The 19,544-nt window shown below is 42.0% G+C and overlaps 1 protein-coding gene across 6 annotated transcripts in view; it reads left to right on the forward strand.

The window, feature by feature from the left end:
• Positions 1–19,544, forward strand: part of LOC115777632 (syntaxin-binding protein 4) — a 142,980-nt gene that overhangs the window by 83,484 nt on the left and 39,952 nt on the right. For all 6 annotated transcript variants that reach the window (XM_030725555.1, XM_030725556.1, XM_030725557.1 and 3 more), the window contains 5 exons: positions 4,062–4,131; positions 4,218–4,292; positions 9,976–10,055; positions 13,053–13,176; positions 15,020–15,161. In XM_030725555.1, the coding sequence (XP_030581415.1) occupies positions 4,062–4,131; positions 4,218–4,292; positions 9,976–10,055; positions 13,053–13,176; positions 15,020–15,161 (491 nt within the window). The remainder of the gene's footprint in view (positions 1–4,061; positions 4,132–4,217; positions 4,293–9,975; positions 10,056–13,052; positions 13,177–15,019; positions 15,162–19,544) is intronic.

A 19,544-nucleotide genomic window follows, 5' to 3' on the forward strand; every position in this document is an offset into this window, starting at 1 on the left:
AGAGGCACCTCCCCAGATCTCCAGGTGATGTTGCAGATGCATATTAACCTATCCCTACAACATCCAAAGCCTTCATGGCAAATCTCATCCACCCCAGAGGCCCTGCCACCAAGGAGTTTAACTACCTCAGTGACCTGGGACTTTCCACCATTTGGTTTCAGAACTGAAGCCTCTTGAATGAGAGGGGAAACATCTTCAAAAGCTGAAAGATGAATTGCCTTTTTTCAAGATCCAGGGACTACCACAGTGACCTCACCCACAGTGATAGGCGTGCCATCTCCTTTTTCCCCAGACTCTGCTTCCTCTACAGAAGACATGTCAGTGGGATTAAGGAGGTCCTCAAAGTATTCCTTCCACTGTCTGACTACATCCTCAGTTGAAGTCATCAGCATCCCACCTGCACTATCCTCTGTGAGGAGAGGAACACTTTTCCCTCCTGAATCACCTGACGATTTGCTAGAATGATTTTGAGGCAGCTCGAAAGTCTTTTTCAATGGCCTCACTGAACTCCTCCCACACCTGAGTGTTTGCTTCATCCACTGTCCAAGCTGCTTTCTGCTTGGCCTGTCGGTACCCATCAACAGGCAAAGCGAGCAGCGAGCAGCTTTCACCTTTGGTGACTACCACCTTGTTCAGGGATTACCACCACAACAGGCATCAACTGCCTTGCAGACAAAGTTCTGAGCAGCAGCCTCAACAATGGACTTGTGGAACATTGTCCATTTGAACCTTATTTACACACAATATCATTTTTCCTCAGGTTTTGTCCAACAATGCATCTAGCTTTATCTTCAAAGTCCTAGACACAGACCATGCAAGCTATGAGACAGCTTTCCTTGCCCTTGGGTCACCTTGGGTCACATGCTCCACACCCCAGCACAGCACCTCATTCCTCACCAGCCTGTGGAATTGAAACCCCTCTTCTACCTGATTGGTCAGTCACATATGAAAGTTGATTTTATTTATTTATTTATTTATTTTTTTGCATTTTTGGCCACAACAGCTTTTTGCTAGCAGTGAAGAGAGACAGGAAATGGGGGAAAGATATAGGGGAAGACACGCAGGCAAATTGGCGACAGGCCAGGACGCGAACCCGCGCCGCCCGCACCGCAACGCGGCATATGTATGTGGTCGCCGGCTTCACCACTAAGCCACCCAGGCGCCCTGAAAGTTGATTTTAAATCTGTTGTTAAAACAGAGAAATGCTTGTAAATGATATCTGCACACACACAGCAGTTATGCCCATGTAAAGTCAGTCAGTTTATTCCAAGCGGGCAAGAAACATCAAGGTCGTCTAAAGAATAAGGATGAAGTGAGGAATCTTTTCACCAGCCTCAGCCTCATTAAATAACTTCAGAGAGCCGTTGATGCTATTTGCATCTTTTTGAGCCCCTCTGCGCTGAGGGGCACTTGGGCAAAGTTTTTTATTTTTCTTTCTTTCTTTCTTTTTAGTTAAACAAAGCAGCAGCTTCTATTTAATGTGCTTTGCTATAATTGATGATTTGACATAATTTTTGGCCACCAAATTTTCTTTTGCTGAAGAGTGAAACAAGGTAGTCCAGGATTCACATAACCAAGTAATGGAAGAATGATGTGGCAGGTGCTTTCTATCCATCTATCCATTTTCTTCCATTTATCTGGGGCCGGGTTATGGGGTCAGCAGCCTAAGCAGAGAAGCCCAGACCTCCCTCTCCCCAGCCACCTCCACCAGCTCATCCGGAGGGACCCCAAGGTGTTCCCAGGCCAGCTGAGAGATAAAATCTCTCCAGCATGTCCTGGGTCTGCCCCGGGCCCTCCTCCTAGTAGGACATGTCCGGAATACCTCCAGGAGGCATCCTAATCAGATGCCCGAGCCACCTCACCCGGCTCCTTTCGATGTGGAGGAGCAGCAGCTCTACTCTGAGCCCCTCCCAGATGGCCGCACTCCTCACCTTATCTCTAAGGGAGAGGCCAGCCACCCTTTGGAGGAAGCTCATTTCTGCCGCTTGTATTCGCGATCTTATTCTTTCGGTCACTACCCAAAGCTCGTGACCATAGGTGAGGGTAGGAACGTAGATCGACCGGTAAATCGAGAGCTTCTCTTTTTATATATATATATATATATATATATATATATGATATGTGTATACATATATATGTATGTCTAAGCATGCAGAATATGCCATTAGCACACTTGCTTATGTGTAACATTGGGGGTAACATTGGGGGTATAACGGTACAAAATTCCACAGTTCAGTTCACAGTATGGTAAAGAAGCCATCATTCAGTTCATTTGCATATATGGAATAGTTATTTCTGGATCAAATGATGATTAATGTGAATAAAACAAACAAATTACCTTTTTGTTCCTTGCGTGTAATAACAAAAAATAACTTTCAATGAACATAAAAGCCACATTCCTTGGAAAACCAGATGACAAAATAATCCTCTTCTAATGATCCCAGTAATCTTTCTATGCTTATGGAAATTAAAGAAGATAAAATCTTCATATTGTCATATGTTAAGATTTTTATTCCAAAATATTAATTTTTTCAGCTGTTTTTCCAGCTGAGTCGGCATCTTTTCTTGCTAATTACCTCCCCAGCCTTGGAAAAATACAGTATACTGTATCTGTTCACACTTGTTGCAGGTAATCAGAGGTATTTTCTGCCATTAAATAAAGGTGTGGACAAACAGCATGTTGTTCTGATATCAGTGAATCGTGTGTCCTTGGAACAAATGCATCAGTTAGGTATTTTTTGACCTCTACAGTGGCATCAGCAGTTGTATTGTGGGCACTCTGGGTTTCCATAATCCGGCTGTCAAAAAAATTCCACAAACTGTCTGTCGAGGCTTTTGTTGCTGTGGCTGATGCTGCCACTTCTTCATCTTCTGCTGCGGCTTGTGTTGGGCCTGTAGATGTCGTTGGCTGTGGTTCTGAATGAAATGGTAAAGGACTGGTTTTTATAAAGCGCTGTTCTGCTTTACTTGAGCACTCAAAGCACTACCACATGCCTCACTCACCAATTCATGTCATCATTCATGTCGAAGTGCTCTCTAACATTTACACACATTCACACGCCAGTGAACACATCGGAGAGCAACTTGGGGTTCAGTATCTTGTCCAGGGATGCTTTAGTATGCGGACTGGAGCAGCTGGGGATCAAACCACCAACCTGCTCTACCGCTTGAGCTACAGCCACCCCAAATAATTAATGAAAACTGCAGTTAGTTATACAGCCTTCTCCCTGAATGTGGCGATTGGGATCTCTTATGGGGATTTTCCCTCTTAATTTATCTATCCTATCTGGGTACACCAATGAAACTGCTATAAGACCTTTTACCTATCTTTTTTGTCACTGCTGCTATCACTAACTATATTTTGAAGCCAATTAATTTAACTTAATTTCACTTTCTGCTTTTAACCTATCAACTCACTAAATCAGGCTATCAAATGCTATGTCAATGTCAAAATTTTCCTCCTCTCTCAAAATCTCTCACCTCTCATGAAATGCTCAAAGTTTCGATGTGTTTGGTTGACTTTTAAGCTTTCTGGGAGTTTCAGCTGGTGAGCCACCTGTCAAAACTGCAGTGAAACACACCAAAGCCTCAGTTATTCGTGGGTGCATGATGTGGGTGTTTTGAGCCACAAGTCAGAGCAGTGTTTCAAAACATCTGAGTTTTGGAAGCTTGACCATGTTGAAACATCCCATCCCTGGTAAACTGCTGTCACTAATAGTCACCTGATTTTCCACATTGAGTACTGAACATCTATTTACAAGGTTTATATCAGTTATAAGATGCCCTGGCACTATCATATAAGCTATAGTAAAATTTACAGGTTGTGGAATATGCCCACCCAGAACTGGGATTTGTAAGAGGGTTGGACACCTGATGTTTCTCTGAAGAGTTGATCTTCTGGTGATGGTGGTGTCTGAAGAAATCTAAACACACCTATGCTGCAGAGCTCTGAGGTCCACAAATGAATCACTTCTGTTTGTGCAGCTACACCATTGAACAAGCTGAGACCTCCACTGTATACTGCAGGACTATCATGTGATCTGTGTTTAACCTTTTCACAGGAAACCTGATGCCAGGGGACCAGATCTTGGAAGTGAATGGGGACAGTCTCGTAGGCGTCACAAGTGAAAGGTAATCTGGTAAAAGTTGCTGCTCGTATGTTTACTGAAGTGATACTGGAACAAAATTCTAAATGTGTTTCTCCGTGTGTTTCGCAGAGCTGTGGATATCTTGAGAGCAGCCTCTGCAACCAATCACATGCGCCTTCTCGTAGCCAGAGATGAGGAAGCAAAGTAAGCAAATGTCTGACTACAGTCCTGTGTGTGAGACCACTGTGGTTCTCTCCAGACTGTCAAAGTGAGCTTGTATGTGGTACACTACATTGACTTGCATCCATAGAGTCAGTGTCTCTGGTCACGATCAGTATTTGCTGAGGCAGCAACATCAAAGTGGAATCCGCTGCATCAAAGAGGAGTGCTGTAAGTCTCACTTTTGAAGAGGGCCCACAAGTTCTCTGATTTTTAGGTCAGTTAAAATAGGAAGCCGGGTTATTATGATCAATTTTGAGGTCTTCTCTCCTAGCAGGCAGTGGAGTATTTGAATGCATTGCATGAAGCATTGTCCTGCAGAAAAACTACGACCTTCCACCTGTACAGCTGTTTAGAGTATCGCATTTGCAGCATGTTTGAGAGTTTCAATCCATTTTCAAGCCTAAAAGGTCCCTCTGGTCTATCCTTAATGCCAGCAGCCCAAAACTAGTGCCTCTGGTATGTGGCTAGATTAGTGATGCAGCCACAGGCCGATTTAGCTGGTACATCAAGAATCCCTCTTTTATTCTGTACACCTTTGAAAATCTGACTTCAGTGCAGGGTTTCACTCAACACCAAGCTGTGAACTCTACATCATCCACACTGGACTAAATCTAAATTTAGACGTCTTTACAGAAAATTACAGAAAAGAGTGGCTTTATATGTAAAAAGTCTTGTTCTAGACAACAACGACCTCAAGGTGACTTTTATCCTTTCATGTTTCAAAATTGAGACATCTGCCTAACTTGTCTTTTTAGTGTATGTTTAATGGAGTTGGAATGTGATCTTACTTTTATGGTTGCATTATATGTGGTCCAAAATAAAAGACACCCAACTTGGGCTTAATTTGGACCAAAGCTGACAGACTAAACATAGCCCAGTTTTCAATGACTTTGGAGTAAATTACTTCTGGGCTGCTCCAGCTGACCAGAAATAACCCAAACAGCAACATCTTCTGGCCTTATTGGTTCATTTAATGTGAAATAATGGATCTTCAACTGACGAGCTCTGCTTACATAACCGGTGAATAGCTCAGCTCACAATGAGTAGAACACATGATGCCTGAACTGTCCTGACACTGCTATACTAGCGTTACTCCTGGCTGGTAGTATTAGTGTTGAACCAGCTTTCTAATCTGACTGTGACCAGTCTGAGTGAAAACAAGGTCAGTGCCAGCTGTCAGCATTGCCTTGTCTTCCCTTCAAATCCACTGCACACAACGTGATCAGTGACAAAGGTAGTAAGGGATTTGCATATTTAAACAGTGAGACTTGGGCACAGAAGTGCCAGCCCTGATCGTTCCTAAAAAATACACTATTCTATCCATTTGGTGGAAACATTGTGACACAGACCGGATTTACACTTCAGCTGTTAAAGAGGATACATGTCAAAGTTGAGCAATGGGTGGCAGTCACCACATGACAAAACTGTTCATATACAGAGTGGATATGTACAGTAACGTTACCTATTACCTATTTCTCTGCTAGCAAGTTGTGTCAGCAGTGAGGTTGCCTAAGCCATTTCACCCTTTGTCCTCCACCACTTTGTGTTCTATGCAGAGGAAGTGACAGCAGAGTCAGGGAGGAAAGAGAGCTTAAACTGTGCTTCAGCTGACACGATGAGCACTGTGTGTTAATCTGCACTGTGTGCTTTAACTACCCTGCAGCCCAGAGGAGCCGGAGGAGAAGAGTCAGACAGCAGTGGTAGTGAGGACTGGGGAGTGGGGATTATGCTTGTCTATCTTTATATCTCTCTACACCTAAACCCAACACACCACATACCTAACACATTTTCTCTACTTCTTTTTTAGAGGACAAATCAGAAGTACCTCAGCATGTTATTTGCTTACCAGCAGCAAATTATGTTTAAAAGAAAAACCCGAGTATTGTAAAGCACAAAAATCCTGCAAAATAAAGTGATTTTTTTTGCTCAAGAGTTAAGCATTTTCTGCTTATGTTATATTCTATAAACACTGAGGAAAGTTTTACTGAAAAATTGCACAGACTGCAATACCAGAAAACTCTCTCAAACTGCTTAAATGCTTAAAAACTTGAATGCTTAAAATTCTAGTGACAAAAGGAAGTCTGAATACATGATTAACAGAATGAAAGGACATATTCAAAATTTAAAAAATTATATATATATATATATATATATATATATATATATATATATATATATATATATATATATATATATATATATATATATATACATTTTTAAATTTTTTTTAAATCTCAACTCACCCTGCGGGTCATCTTTGTCCTCCAAGCTGGGGTCCTCTACCAGAGGCCTGGGATCTTGAGGGTCCTGCGCAGTATCTTAGCTGTTCACAGGACTGCGCTCTTCTGGACAGAGATCTCAAATTGCCTTCCTGGAATCTGATAGAGTGATTCTCCCAGTTTGGGGGTCGCTCCCCCAAGTGTTCCAATTACCACAGGGACCACTGTTACCTTCCACATCTCTCTAGCTCTTCTCTCAACCCTTGGTATTTACAGTATCAAGCTTCTTGTGTTCCTTCTTCTTGATGTTGCCATTGCTTGGTATTGCAATGTCTTCTTGTCCACCACTACTATGTCCATTTGGTTAGCCATCACCAGTGTGGCTGTCTGTCTCTAGAAGGGATCTTAGCTCAGTCATGCTCGACCACCCTTCTGGGTGTATCTCATTTTGACCATGGGACTTCCAGGCCATACTTGACACAGATGTTCCTGTATACTAGCCAGCCACTTGGTTATGGCATTCCATGATTGTCTCAGGGGCATCTCTGCACAGCCTGCATCTGGGGTCTTGCCTTGTGTGGTAGACCCCAGCCTCTATTGAGCTTGTGCTTAGAGCTTGTTCCTGTGCTGCCATGATTAGTGCCTCTGCACTATTTTTCAGCCCAGCTTTGTCCAGCCATTGATAGGATTTTTCAACATCAGCCACTACTTCTATCTGCCGGTGGTACATGCCGTGCAGAGATCTGTGCTCCTATGCTGGTTCCCATTCTCCTTCCTCTTTTTTCTCAGGTTTCTGCTGCCTGAGGTATTCAATGAGCACATGGTCAGTTATGGCCATCTTCCTGATGCACTTATGGATCTTTATTATTTCATCTAGGATAGTGGTTCTGACACTAGTCTTCTGTCTCCTTCCTTTCACTTAGTATTCAGTCTCAGGGTGCTGGATTTGGGGTGAAGCCCTCCATCCATGGTAAGGAGCTTTCTTGTCTTGATGTCAGTGGCTTCTGTCACCTCCTTTTGCCAGCTTATTATCCCAGCAGGGTATCTGACAACTGGCAGGGTGTAGGTGTTGATTGCCCAGATCTTGCTATTCCCATTCAGCTGACTCTTCAGGACTTGCCTTACTCTCTGCAGGTACTTGGCAGTTGCAGCTTTCCTAGCAGGCTCTTCATGGTTCCCATTTTCCTGTAGGATTCCAAGGTACTTGTAGTTGTCCTCAATGTCTGCAATGTTGCCTTCTGGTAGTGCAGTCCCCTGGGTTCCCTCTCTGTCTTACCATCCGACTACACTTCTCCAGTCCAAATGGCATTCTGATGTCATTGCTGTAGATCTTGGTGGTGTGGATCAGTGAATTGATGTTTCGTTCATTCCTGGCATACAGCTTGATGTCATCCATGTAGAGGAGGTGGCTGATGTTTGCTCCATTCCGTATGCTTAGTCGGCATCCATAGCCAGTCTTGTTAATAATGTGGCTGAGAGGGTTCAGGCCTATGCAGAACAGCAGTGGTGACAGAGCATCTCCTTGGTAAATCCTGCACTTGATGATGACTTGCGCAATTGGCTTGAAGTTGTTGTTCCCCATATTCCCATTGAGTTCCTGGTGAAGTATCCTGTTGATCTTGTACGGTTCTACACATTCCAGGATCTATTTGTGAGGCATCGAGTCATAGGCTTTCTTGTAGTCATCCAGGTGATGCACAGGTTGATCAGTCTGGTCCTTACAGCCTCAAGTAACTGCTCTGTCTACTAGTAGCTGATGTTCTCCCCTGCTATTTCCGCCAATTCCTTTCTGGGCTCTGCCCATGTATTGAGTCATGTGCCTGTTCATTTTAGCTGCTGTGATGCCTGCTTCCATGTTGTTCTGAGGCAGATTACGGGCCAGTAGTTGGATTGGTCCAGTCCCTTCTGGGGGGTCCTTGGGGGATCAGGACTGTCCAGCCTCCCGTTGGCCATTCTGGGTGCATCTTATCCATTAGCAGCTGTCTCAATTGTGCTGCTGGATGCTCATGGAGTGCAGTTAGTTTCTTTAGCCAGTAGCTGTGAATCATGCCAGCGGCTGATGGTGACCAACTTTTCACATTTGAGGCTCTTTTTTGAATGTTTGCAGTTTAGCATTGTCTTGCAGAAATATGAAGGCCTTCCCTGAAAAAGACGTCATCTTGATGGGAGCATATGTTCTAAAACCTGCATATACGTTTCAGCATTGATGGAGCCTTTCCAGATGTGGCAGCTGCCAGTTCCACAGACATTGATGCACCCCATACCATCAGGTTTTTGAACTGAGTGCAGATAGCAAGCTGGATGGTCTCTCTCCTCTTTAGTCTGACCACAGAACAGTGCCTCAGTCCATTTTAAATGAGCTTTGGCCCAGAGAAGACGGCAGTATTTCTGGATCATATTCACATATGCCTTCTTCTGGAGATGGAGCTTTAACCTGCATCTGCGGGTGGCATGGTGAACTGTGTTCAGAGACAGTAATTCCTGGAAGTGTTCCTGAGCCCATGCAGTGATTTCCATGACAGAGTCATGCCTGTTTTTAATGCAGTGGTGCCTGAGGGCCTGAAGTGCCCAGGCATCCAACATTGATTTTTGGCCTTGTCCTTGTCAGAGATTTCTTTGATATTATGAGCTGCAGATCATAATAGCTTCACATTTTCACATTGAGAAACATTATTCTGAAATTGTTCTATTGTTTTATACCCAACTTCCTTGAGGCAAATGTTTGTTGTGATTTGGCTCCATATAAATGACATTGAATTGAATCATGTTACTGTTCTGTTGCCAATAAACTTCATTAGTTACTTAGTGTTCCTCCAGCTGTTTTGGTTTTTTTGTTAGTACCACTTTTCTAGCCTTTTGTTGTCCTGTCCCAACTTTTTTGAGTTGTGTTGCTGTCATCAAATTCAAATGAACTCATGTTTTTTGTGAACTAATAAAATGTCTCAGGTTAAACATCTGATATATTTTCTATGTTCTATTGTCAGTAAAATATGGGTTTTGGAACTGGGGGTTTATTCATGAAATGAAAAGTTCACACAGGTCATAAGCTGATCTGTGTGAACATATGTTTATCTAGACATTAAGTTCTACTTATCCAATGTATTCATTGACAAAGAAGGTCTGAAAAAATACTGATATTTGGTCAACAAAAGCCAAAAGTATAAAAGCACAGTTGCTTTCCCCCTTTGATAACAAGGAGCAATAGAAAATGATTGCCTGAACTTTAATTTTATTTTTTGTTTTTCTGTGTTATAATTTTCCCAGAAAATACATGTTGTTTTAATTAAACTTAAAAGAAAATATATGTTCCTAGATCACTTCCCAAAGTTGTCCAGGTCTATGCAGTTCATGATAACATTTAAAAACTTTTATGCTCAAAATGTAGAAAGTGATTCACTTCAGTCATCTTGTCATTTCTAAACATTTATTCTGTTTCTGTGGAAAAGGAGAGAATTTGCTGAGCTGCTTGAGAAATATGGATCAAATGGTAGCACCGGATCAACACGGAACTCTCCCATCCAGCAAGGTAGGACATTTCAGCTGAGTTCCTTGTATGGTGCCTTCCTTCATTTTCATCCAAATGCTGTCTGTACTTTTATGTTAGCAGGTTGTGTTTTTGTAATACAAAGTACAAAGTGTTGCCACAATCATGTAAATGGACCGGTTCTTATATAGCACCTTTTTACTCTACATGAGCACTCAATGCACTTTATACAGCATGTCTCATTCATACAATCAGGTTCTACATCTAAGTGCTTTCTATCCAACTCTCACACGAACACATCAGGAGCAACTTGGGGTTCAGTATCTTGCCAACACTTTGGTATGCAGACTGAAGCAGCCAGGGCTCAAACCACCAACCCTCCAATTAGTACAGTAGGTGACCTGTTCTGCTTCCTGGGCGACAGCCAGCCAATGTGTTTGTACCGTTGTATGTGGGGAAATTTTTCTGCATCTTTGGTTTCGATAAGGAAAGGATGGGCATAGCCTTTGTGTCCAACTTGTGGAAGAAATTACCTTCAGGCTTTCTGCCAGACAGCTTTTTCTGAAAGCAGTCACAGTTTGGTGACTGATCTTTTTCCAAATATAACAAAGCTTGTTAGGTTTGGAAAAAAGCTCATGGTTTGGGTTAAAATGTACAATGTTCCTTGTTAACCACGTCTTAGGGAGCCTGGCCAGCAGAAAGCCTTGAAGCTTAACTTATCCCATGGGCTGCTGTCTGACCATGGAAAAGGACCTTCAGTGGTTTTAAAGGCTAAATGAAAGAACAATCTGGAATTCTATAGAAGTTTATGAGAAAGTGACCTGATGACTTAGTCTATTCATTATTTAAATATTTTCCTGATTACTTTGTGGTTCAAAAGGATAGTTTCTTCAATGTTTCTTCAGGGATAGTCTTCTTCAATACAACATGTTGTTCAATTTGTAAATGAAGGTCCCATTGAGAGTAAAATAAACCACAAATAGACGTGTAAAAGATGCTGTGTCTAGAGCATAGACGGAAATTTGTAATTAATAGTAGGACAGAACCTTTCTATTTTTGACAGAGTACTCTGCCTGCAGGCTGGAACAAGTAAGTCCACCTTAAAATGGCTTATGACAAGTGCACTTGTCCATTACACATTTTCCAACATCTGTTTGAGTTAGGAAGGAAGCAGCCAGCTGGTACAGATCAGCATGTGAGCAGCGCTGTGTGCAGTGTATGGTGTTGATACATCAGGGTTCAACTCCAGAATAAGGAGACAGAGTTAATGACATCCTACAGATATGAAGTTAAATTGTGGTAACAAAATAAAATTATTGCAATTATAAGACTAGTTTGCTCAAGTGAAATATTCATAGTAGCTAAGTATGATTCAAGTAATCATGATGATCTAGAAGAAATAATGCCAAAGGGGACACTTTAATGAGGCCTAAGTCTGATAGAGATCTACCTCTAAATTAAAAACAAAATAATGGCGGGGGGGGGCAAAGTGATAAGGGCTTCTGTTTGTTGATGTGCAGAGCTGTAGAAGCTACTGAGGGATAAAGCTGATAAGCCATACCATGGAGCTATGATATGGTATGGTATGAGTTGTTGAAGCTAGGTGAAGACAGTGTGAGACAGAGGCAGATGATCTGCTGTGGTGACTAGGGTTTAATCCCGGGATCCGGGATTCCCGGGAAATGCGATCAGAACCATTTCCCGTTTCCCAGGAAACGTTAGACGGGAAACCGGGAAAAAAGTCGCGCGCGTCGATTTGACTTTCAGAAAGAAAAGAAAGCTTCAGAAAGTTAAATTTAAGGAAATATTGAGAGAAGGGTTCGTTTAATGCGAAAAGCATTACTCTTCATTTCAGGCACGTTCAGCCTCCGTTTAAGGCTTCAGCCTTCATCTCAAGCGTTTTAATAGAGGTATTACACAGTTGTACTTTTTTCCTCTTTAATTTGTTAAAATCGTAGGCAATGTGTTTACCCTAAGGTATTTTGTATTATATAATTTTATATTATTATATATTGTTATATTGCATTATATAGCCTATAAAATATGCCTGCCCTGAACAATAAAGAAATATCTGTGTAACTTCGAGTGTTTCTTTTCCTCGTTTGCAGCCGCTTACTAACAATCATGAATTAGGATACGGGCCTAATGTGTGAAGAAATTATCATGAAATAGATTGCTTTAACATATTTCGCTTTTAAAATGGAGTTGAGTAAAATGTATATTTTTTAGGCTATAATGATTGGCCAGTTTTTCAAAAGACGATTCACAGCGAACCTACTTTAACCCTCAGACACGGTGTTATAAATTTGCTGTTGCCAGAATGGCAATGACCAAGTCGTAGTGCATTACTCAAGGCCCTGTGTTATGTTATATTATAGTGTAGTACGGTAGTTAACTTTTCAATGACTATTACAGCGTTCCACTGGTGGAGATATAGCGCAACAGATGTCGCCACGACAGCGTGGCTGAGCCATTATCAATGCTGTGGAGATGAACCGTATTGTTTTGCACCAGCAGTTGTAAAATATCTTGGTATAATTCCATGTACAATGGAGGAATATTCTAATTATATTTGTTAAGCGAGTGTTGAGGAACGATACAACACCGCATAGCTCGAACACTCAAATGCCGAGATGTAGGTTTTATTGCATTAATCAAGCCAACGTTGCCCCCTACTGGGCATAACAGGACATAGCTGGAAAGCTACCTCTACAATATCACAATAGGTTAAGGCCGACACAGGCTACAGAAGGCCTAATTATAATAAAAAATTAAATAAACTTTTTCCCGGGATTCCCGGGAAATGGCTCGTCATTTCCCGGGATTCATGTCATTTTCTGGAAAAATATTAAACCCTAGTGGTGACCCCTAAAGGGAGCAGCTGAACAGAAGGAGGAGAGTAAAGTTCAGTGTCCGGACGACTCAGATCATGTACTGCCCCCTCCCTGAAATAACTATCATCTGGGTCTCTCTCTTATGTAAATGTCTATGTTTAACTCTTTTCTTTGTGTTTTATATTCGTTTTTTTCAAATCCAAAGGAGGTCGCTATCTGGATAGCACATCATCTGGTTCCTCATCACGTTCCCAGAGTCCTTTGTTGTTAAGCCCAGCAGGGTCCCAGAGCATGTACAACAACAGTGGGCCCATGCTCCGCTCCCTCAGGTAAGAGTTCATATTAATACAGGATCACTATCAACCATCAAGAGGGTCTTGGAGGCTTAATTTAAGAGGGGAAAAGCTCAAAAATGGGTTCTAGTGGGTTAGGTTGGGACACAGCTGAACAATAGAAAGTGGTTGAAAGTGAACAACTTTTCATTAAGGGAAGAAGCAAACAGGGCTAATGTAATTAATATCAATAAGTGGAACGTCATAATTTCAGGAAAAATAATGAAAGAGGAAGAGTTAGGATTAGAGGTAATAATTTAAAGTGTTGAGGGCAAAGACAAGCTTATTTAGGCTTTTGAAAGCTGCAGGACATTTTCAAGACTGTTCATTGCTGAAAATTGCTGTTGCACAGAAATTCACATTATGTACTTGCATTCAGAGTCCAGAAGAACTCCATAGATGGGAAACAGAAATTCCTCCACAAACAGGGACACAGCTGCTGCAGGATGGCAATTTAACTGTGAAATGACAGGCGATCTGCAGCCCTGCTTTTATATTGGAATACGACCAGCTGAGTTTTGTTACAAGGAGATGCATCGCAGAGGAGTTACTTTCAGCTGTTATTATTTTTATTATCTGTCTGATTGTAGATTGTGATTGGTTGGACACAGGCTGCCTCCCACCAGGTGACTTGTGCAATTGTCTTGTGATCAAAAATGGTCATCCAACCTCTGATACCTCCACAGGAGGTTATGATCCATAGCTCATGCTCCATTATTGAACTTAAACATTAGAGATTGTTCACCTCCTGCTTCAAACCAATACTAAACATTGTTAATTTAACATGACCATTCAGCAACCACGTGTTTCTTATTGAAACCTACAGGATCCTGTAAATCAATAAATAAACCTAACCAAACTTTACCACCACACTGTCACAGCTTTAAAGGACTCCAACAGTAATTTGTCCTCGTTCTCCCGTAGTTTGTGTTTTGTCCCTGCGTCTCTCTGCTCTCCATTTTTCTCTTCTCTTTCCCCCCACAGCGGTCATGGCTGTCCCTCCCTGAGCCTGGTTCATCCATACATACCTGTGCCATAACATTGCCTCTGCCATGTTTGGCAGATGGTGTAGTATGCTTTGGATGACCTGTTTCTGTCCTTCTCCATACTTGCAGTCACTGTGATGCAAGTTCATCTTGGTTTCATCTGTCATTAATTTAAGAGCAAAGTCTAATCTATTCTTCCGGAGGGTAACCAGCGGTTTGGACCTCGCTGTAAACCTTCTGTATTACCATTTATGAAAACCTCTGTGCAGACAGTGATACACCTACATCCTTGTATGTGTTCCTCACCTTGCTATGAAATTGCATATCTCAGTGTTTAAATTCCTTTTGTAATTCTTTGACATTTCTTGTCACATGACATTTGCACTAATGAGCCTATCATGCCTGTATAATATGCTTTTTGTGCCGTCCAGGACTCTAAAGGTGTCTGAGCCACACGGTGGTGCAGTGGTTGCCACTCCTGTCTCACAGCAAGAAGGTTTCTGTTATGAATCTCCTGGTCAGCCAGGGCCTCTCAGTGTGTTATCGGCATATTTTCCCAGTGTCTCTGGGCTTTCTCTCACAGTCCAGAGACATATATGTTGGGTTAATCAGTAACTCTAAATTAATCTTAAATCTTAGAATAAAGTTATATGTGAATATGTGACAAAAGAAGAACGTGGTTTATAGTGTAAAGTGCTTTGAGTTGTCAGTAAGTCAGTAAGAAAAGCCATTCTAGTCCAGTGTCTGGCACCAAGCTTTGAGAAGCAGGTTTTAAGGTCTGTAAGTTGAGGGTAACACAGGCCTCTTTTCTTGACTTCAAAAAGTGATGTGTTTATGTGTCTTTGTGTTCTCAGTCACCCAGGTGAAGGGGTGATTCAACTTATTTCAGTAGCACGATCCGGCAGTTTAGGCATCACCATTGGAGGGGGCTCCAACAGGCCCGACGGCCCGGCAGTCTTCATCCAGGAGGTGCTGTCAGGAGGAGACTGTCACCGGGTAAGAAAAGAGGGCAGCAGCCTCAAATAAACCCTAAAACTGCACATATATGACAAAAGGGGAAGATGAGTAGTGTAATGAAAGGAAGCCATGCCATCATGTTTACCTGGATGGAGCATAACCTTTCCTTGGTTCCATGCTGGCAAAGAGTGGCTTATTTAAGTCCAGCACAATTTATTACTGTATTTGATGGGTGCTGATTATTTAAAGTTCCTATGATGTCAGTCACATTTCTTTTTACAGGAACCACCGAACAATAGCTAAAAAGTACACTGAATTACTGCTAACAAATTTCCTACAACGTGACATTGTCACCATTCAGTTTTAGCATACTCACTCGTATCCTTTGAGCCCTGAGTGGAGGACCATGAGATAACCGGTGAAGAGAGAGGAGGGGGAGCGATACAGGGTGAACACAAAAGACAGAATGAATGCGTGCATGTGTCGGACTGCACTATGGCATCAGATTAGTGCAGAAATGCTGCTGAGCCCTGTTCCCCAGGCTTCCCCCCACACCGGCCACACATACTGTATGTGTGTATGGCCATCCACACTCAGTTCAAACACTGAGTACATGTGAGAGTGAGTGTGCTCATTTTACCTGGTGAGTTGATTTTCTGTAAAAATAAATAAGGGACCAAAGTTACATAAATTTCTCTGACATTTATTTTAATTTTAATCATAACAATGAGGAATAATGTAATGGAAAGTTAAATGAAAATACTTTAACAGCAAAAGTACTGGCAAAATAAATACCATAATTAAAAGTATTATTGTAAGTACTCTCTAAAATGTGATCAGACTTTTATCAAAAGTGTTATGGAAACAGATGGATGGTCTGACATCCTCCAGTTAAGAGATTGTTAAATAGCAATGAGGCACTACTTGAGCTAAATGGGCTGATTCTTATATAGTGCTTTTCTACTCTGTCTGAGCACTCAAAGTGCTTATACAACATGTTTACATTCACCCCATTTCCCCACTTCCATGAGTAAGTGAGCTGAGTGCTTTTGTTGTCTAACATTCACACTCCAAAGCTTGCGTTGGAGAGCAACTTGGGGTTGGGTATCTTGCCCAAGGATACATTTGCATGCTGCCTGGAGTAGCCAGGAATCAAACTGCTGACCTTCCGATCGGTAGGTGACTTGCCCTCCTGAGCTACAGCCACCCCAAGGTGGCTACATGCAGCAATTACAGTACCAGTCAAAAGTGTCCAACCTTTCACTGGTACTGTATATTTTGTCTGAAGTTTGTATCACACACTTTTGTAGCACTTTCAGTAACAATTAGCTGTTACATGGTAAACGTTAGCATAAGCAGCCTTTCCTTTACAGTCTAGAAGGAACATCACAAGTTTAGCATTATACTCAGTGTCATTCTCGATGCCTTTACTCTCCAAGAGCTGTCTCCAGCAGTGGAAACCCCCAGGTTTTTATCATTTCTTCATTACAAGAGTTCTTTGCAGCTGAGCGTGGTTTCTTTCCAGGATTTGGTGTTGGTGTAGATATGTGAATCAGTCATCGTGTGCTGTCCAGATCACCAGGATGCCTGTCCTTCCCCGTTAATATCAGTGCCTTCTCTAGATTGCCATAGTTTGTTCTTCTCATGCTGGACTCAGACTAGACTCTAATCAACTTTACAGGACTATATTTAATTAAGGCATGCACTTTTCATTTATTGATAAGTACAGAAGATATCCACATTCAATTTTCAGGGTTGAAAAACATATTTAAGCTCAGTTTAAAAACTGCAACTAAACTCTGCCCACACCAAGAGTCACAGTCTAAAGCTATGATCTCATTTTTGTTTAGCACAATTTTTACTATAACCAACTCAATACCATGCAGTATGTCACAATTTCAGTATCCAATCTACATCAGCTTAATGTCTGTGATGTAGAGGAACAGAAACATCCTGGATCTTTAATCTGTTTTCTGATCATTTATAGGCGATAAATGTAAAAAGTCAATTTTGGGTAAAATTTCAAGTGGCATATGACCATGTGGGATCTGGTCAAAACAAGTTATAGCATTCATAGGTCTAATTTGTATCTATATGTTGATACCAGGTTATCTAGCCATAATGCCTTCTGTGTCAAAATAAGTTTCTAACATGGTTATAGTTTTACACTTGCTAATTTAGCTGTGAAATGCAGAAACAACGCTGACGTGCGAATGTTCAGCAGAATAGTTTGGACAGATCACATTGACTTCTTCAGGACTTGCTTAATCCTGACTTCCTCAATCTTTTCAGTTTGAGCACATAGAAGAGCTGGGAACACAGAGGGTCTCAGGATCAATCTTGATGGATAATTAGAGATTCATAGTGAATTAAAGAAGGTTAAACACTGATTCAGTATTCTTGCCATTTGTATTTTAGTGTCAGCACTGCTCTGTTAGAAGTCCCAGAACAGAACAAACACACTACACCAAGTGTGAAGGTCATCGAGCCCTACTATTTCTCCACCGTCATACACACAGTTTATATATGCTGATACACTCTAACATGATAGGTTCCTGGATGCACAGCAGTAATGCATTTAAGTTAGGTACATAAGTATTTGGAAATGACACAATTTTTGTAACTTCTCCCTCCATAGAGTGCTGTAGGGGCCATTGTACATCCCTGGTCTTCTAGTGTTTTTCTTATTAATATGTTCTAAAACTAGAACTGTGCACACTGTGCTTAAAAGTCCAATAGACAAGGATGTGAAAGGAGATATTTTAGAGAAGATGCATGTACAGTACAGCTTGTACTTCAAGCTCAGGTCCTTTGGGAGCTTGAGGGTCCTGCACAGTATTCAATTTCAATTCAATTTCAATTCAATTCAATTCAATTTTATTTATATAGCGCCAAATCACAACAAACTGTCGCCTCAAGGCGCTTTGTTAGCTGTTCCCAGGACTGCACTCATCTGGACAGAGATCTCGGATGTCATTCTTGGAATCTGCTGGAGCCACTCTCCCAGTTTCAGGCTTAGAGCTTGTTCTTGTGCTGCCATGATTAGTGCCTCTGTGTTGTCTGTTAGTCCAGCTTTGTCCAGCCATTGGTAGGATTTTTTGACATCAGCCAATTCTTCTATCTGCCGGTGGTACATGCTGTGCAGAGGCCTGTCCTTCCATGATGATTCCTATTCTTGCTCCTCTTTTTTCTCAGGTTTATGCTGCCTGAGGTACTCACTAAGCACATGATCAGTTGTGGCCATCTTCTAGATGTACTCATGGATCTGTGATCATGGATCTCCTTCCTTCTGCGTAGTGCATGGTCTCCTTCCATGCATGGTAAGGAGCTTTCTTGTTTTGATGTCAGTGGCTTCTATCTCCTCCTCTTGGATGGGACCGGTCCCTTCTGGGGATACTTGAGGATCAAGACCTTTGGTCAGCCATTCCGAGTGCATCTCATCCATTGGTTCATTTGGGCTGCCAAGTGCTCATGGAGTGCAGTTTGCAGCTTTAGCCAGTAGGTGTGACTCATGTCAGGGGCTGGTGCTGTCAAATTCTTCATATTTCAGACTTTTTTTTTTTTGAAAGTCTCTGTTTGGGGAGGTTGCTGTGGTTATATTCACTCATCACTGGACATTGTTATTATGTGTTCCATCCTTCTCCCATATGCTCTTCTAGTATTGCTCCATCTCCAGCCTTGATGGGACTGCCACTGAGCATACACCGTGGATGGTTCAGTGGAGAGCAGCTGGTTTATTCTCCAACTCCAACTGCATCTTAGCCTCAAGTCTCCTTCTCCTTGTGGCTGCTGTTTATCTTATAGCCAAGCCTCTCAAGGGTGATTGTTGCAGTTGAAATGTACCAGTTATTCTTGGGGCTTGGTACCTAATCTGGGAATGTGGGGATGATGACATCTTCCCCCCGTCCTGACATCCTGGCTGTCCCTTGCCGTAGCATTTGAGTTGTACCTCTAGTTGCAAAAGCAGTTGCTAACTGTGGATCTTGGAGCTCTGAGCTACTAGTTGTTTTGATGTCAGTCTAGATGTTGGGTGTTGAAGAATCATAGGCCCCCACTAGTGTTATATGTGTAATAGCATTCCAGCAGTTCCCAGTTCTCATCTGTTGTCCACTTATGCCGTAGCTTGGTCCTTTAGCCCACTTCTGAGCCGTATGTGCTGGTTCTTCAACACCAAATAAGACCTTGTTAATCCAGGCGACATCCAATCTGGTATGGCTTTATTTATGGTGCACAGTCACTCATATCCTGATGTAGGCTTGGGTAGTATATGACCATGATCCTCAATGGAGTTAAAAAAAAAATCATGCCGGATATCTTCACTAAGATGGACTGAGTACTGTGCTGGGAATGAAAGGATGCTACATCCTTTGGTGGAATTGAATATTATCGAGCTACAGAGGGCTGAATTCAAAATCACCCTGA

The sequence above is a fragment of the Archocentrus centrarchus genome, unplaced genomic scaffold (genome assembly GCF_007364275.1).
Source record: "Archocentrus centrarchus isolate MPI-CPG fArcCen1 unplaced genomic scaffold, fArcCen1 scaffold_58_ctg1, whole genome shotgun sequence".
Taxonomy (NCBI): Eukaryota; Metazoa; Chordata; class Actinopteri; order Cichliformes; family Cichlidae; genus Archocentrus; species Archocentrus centrarchus.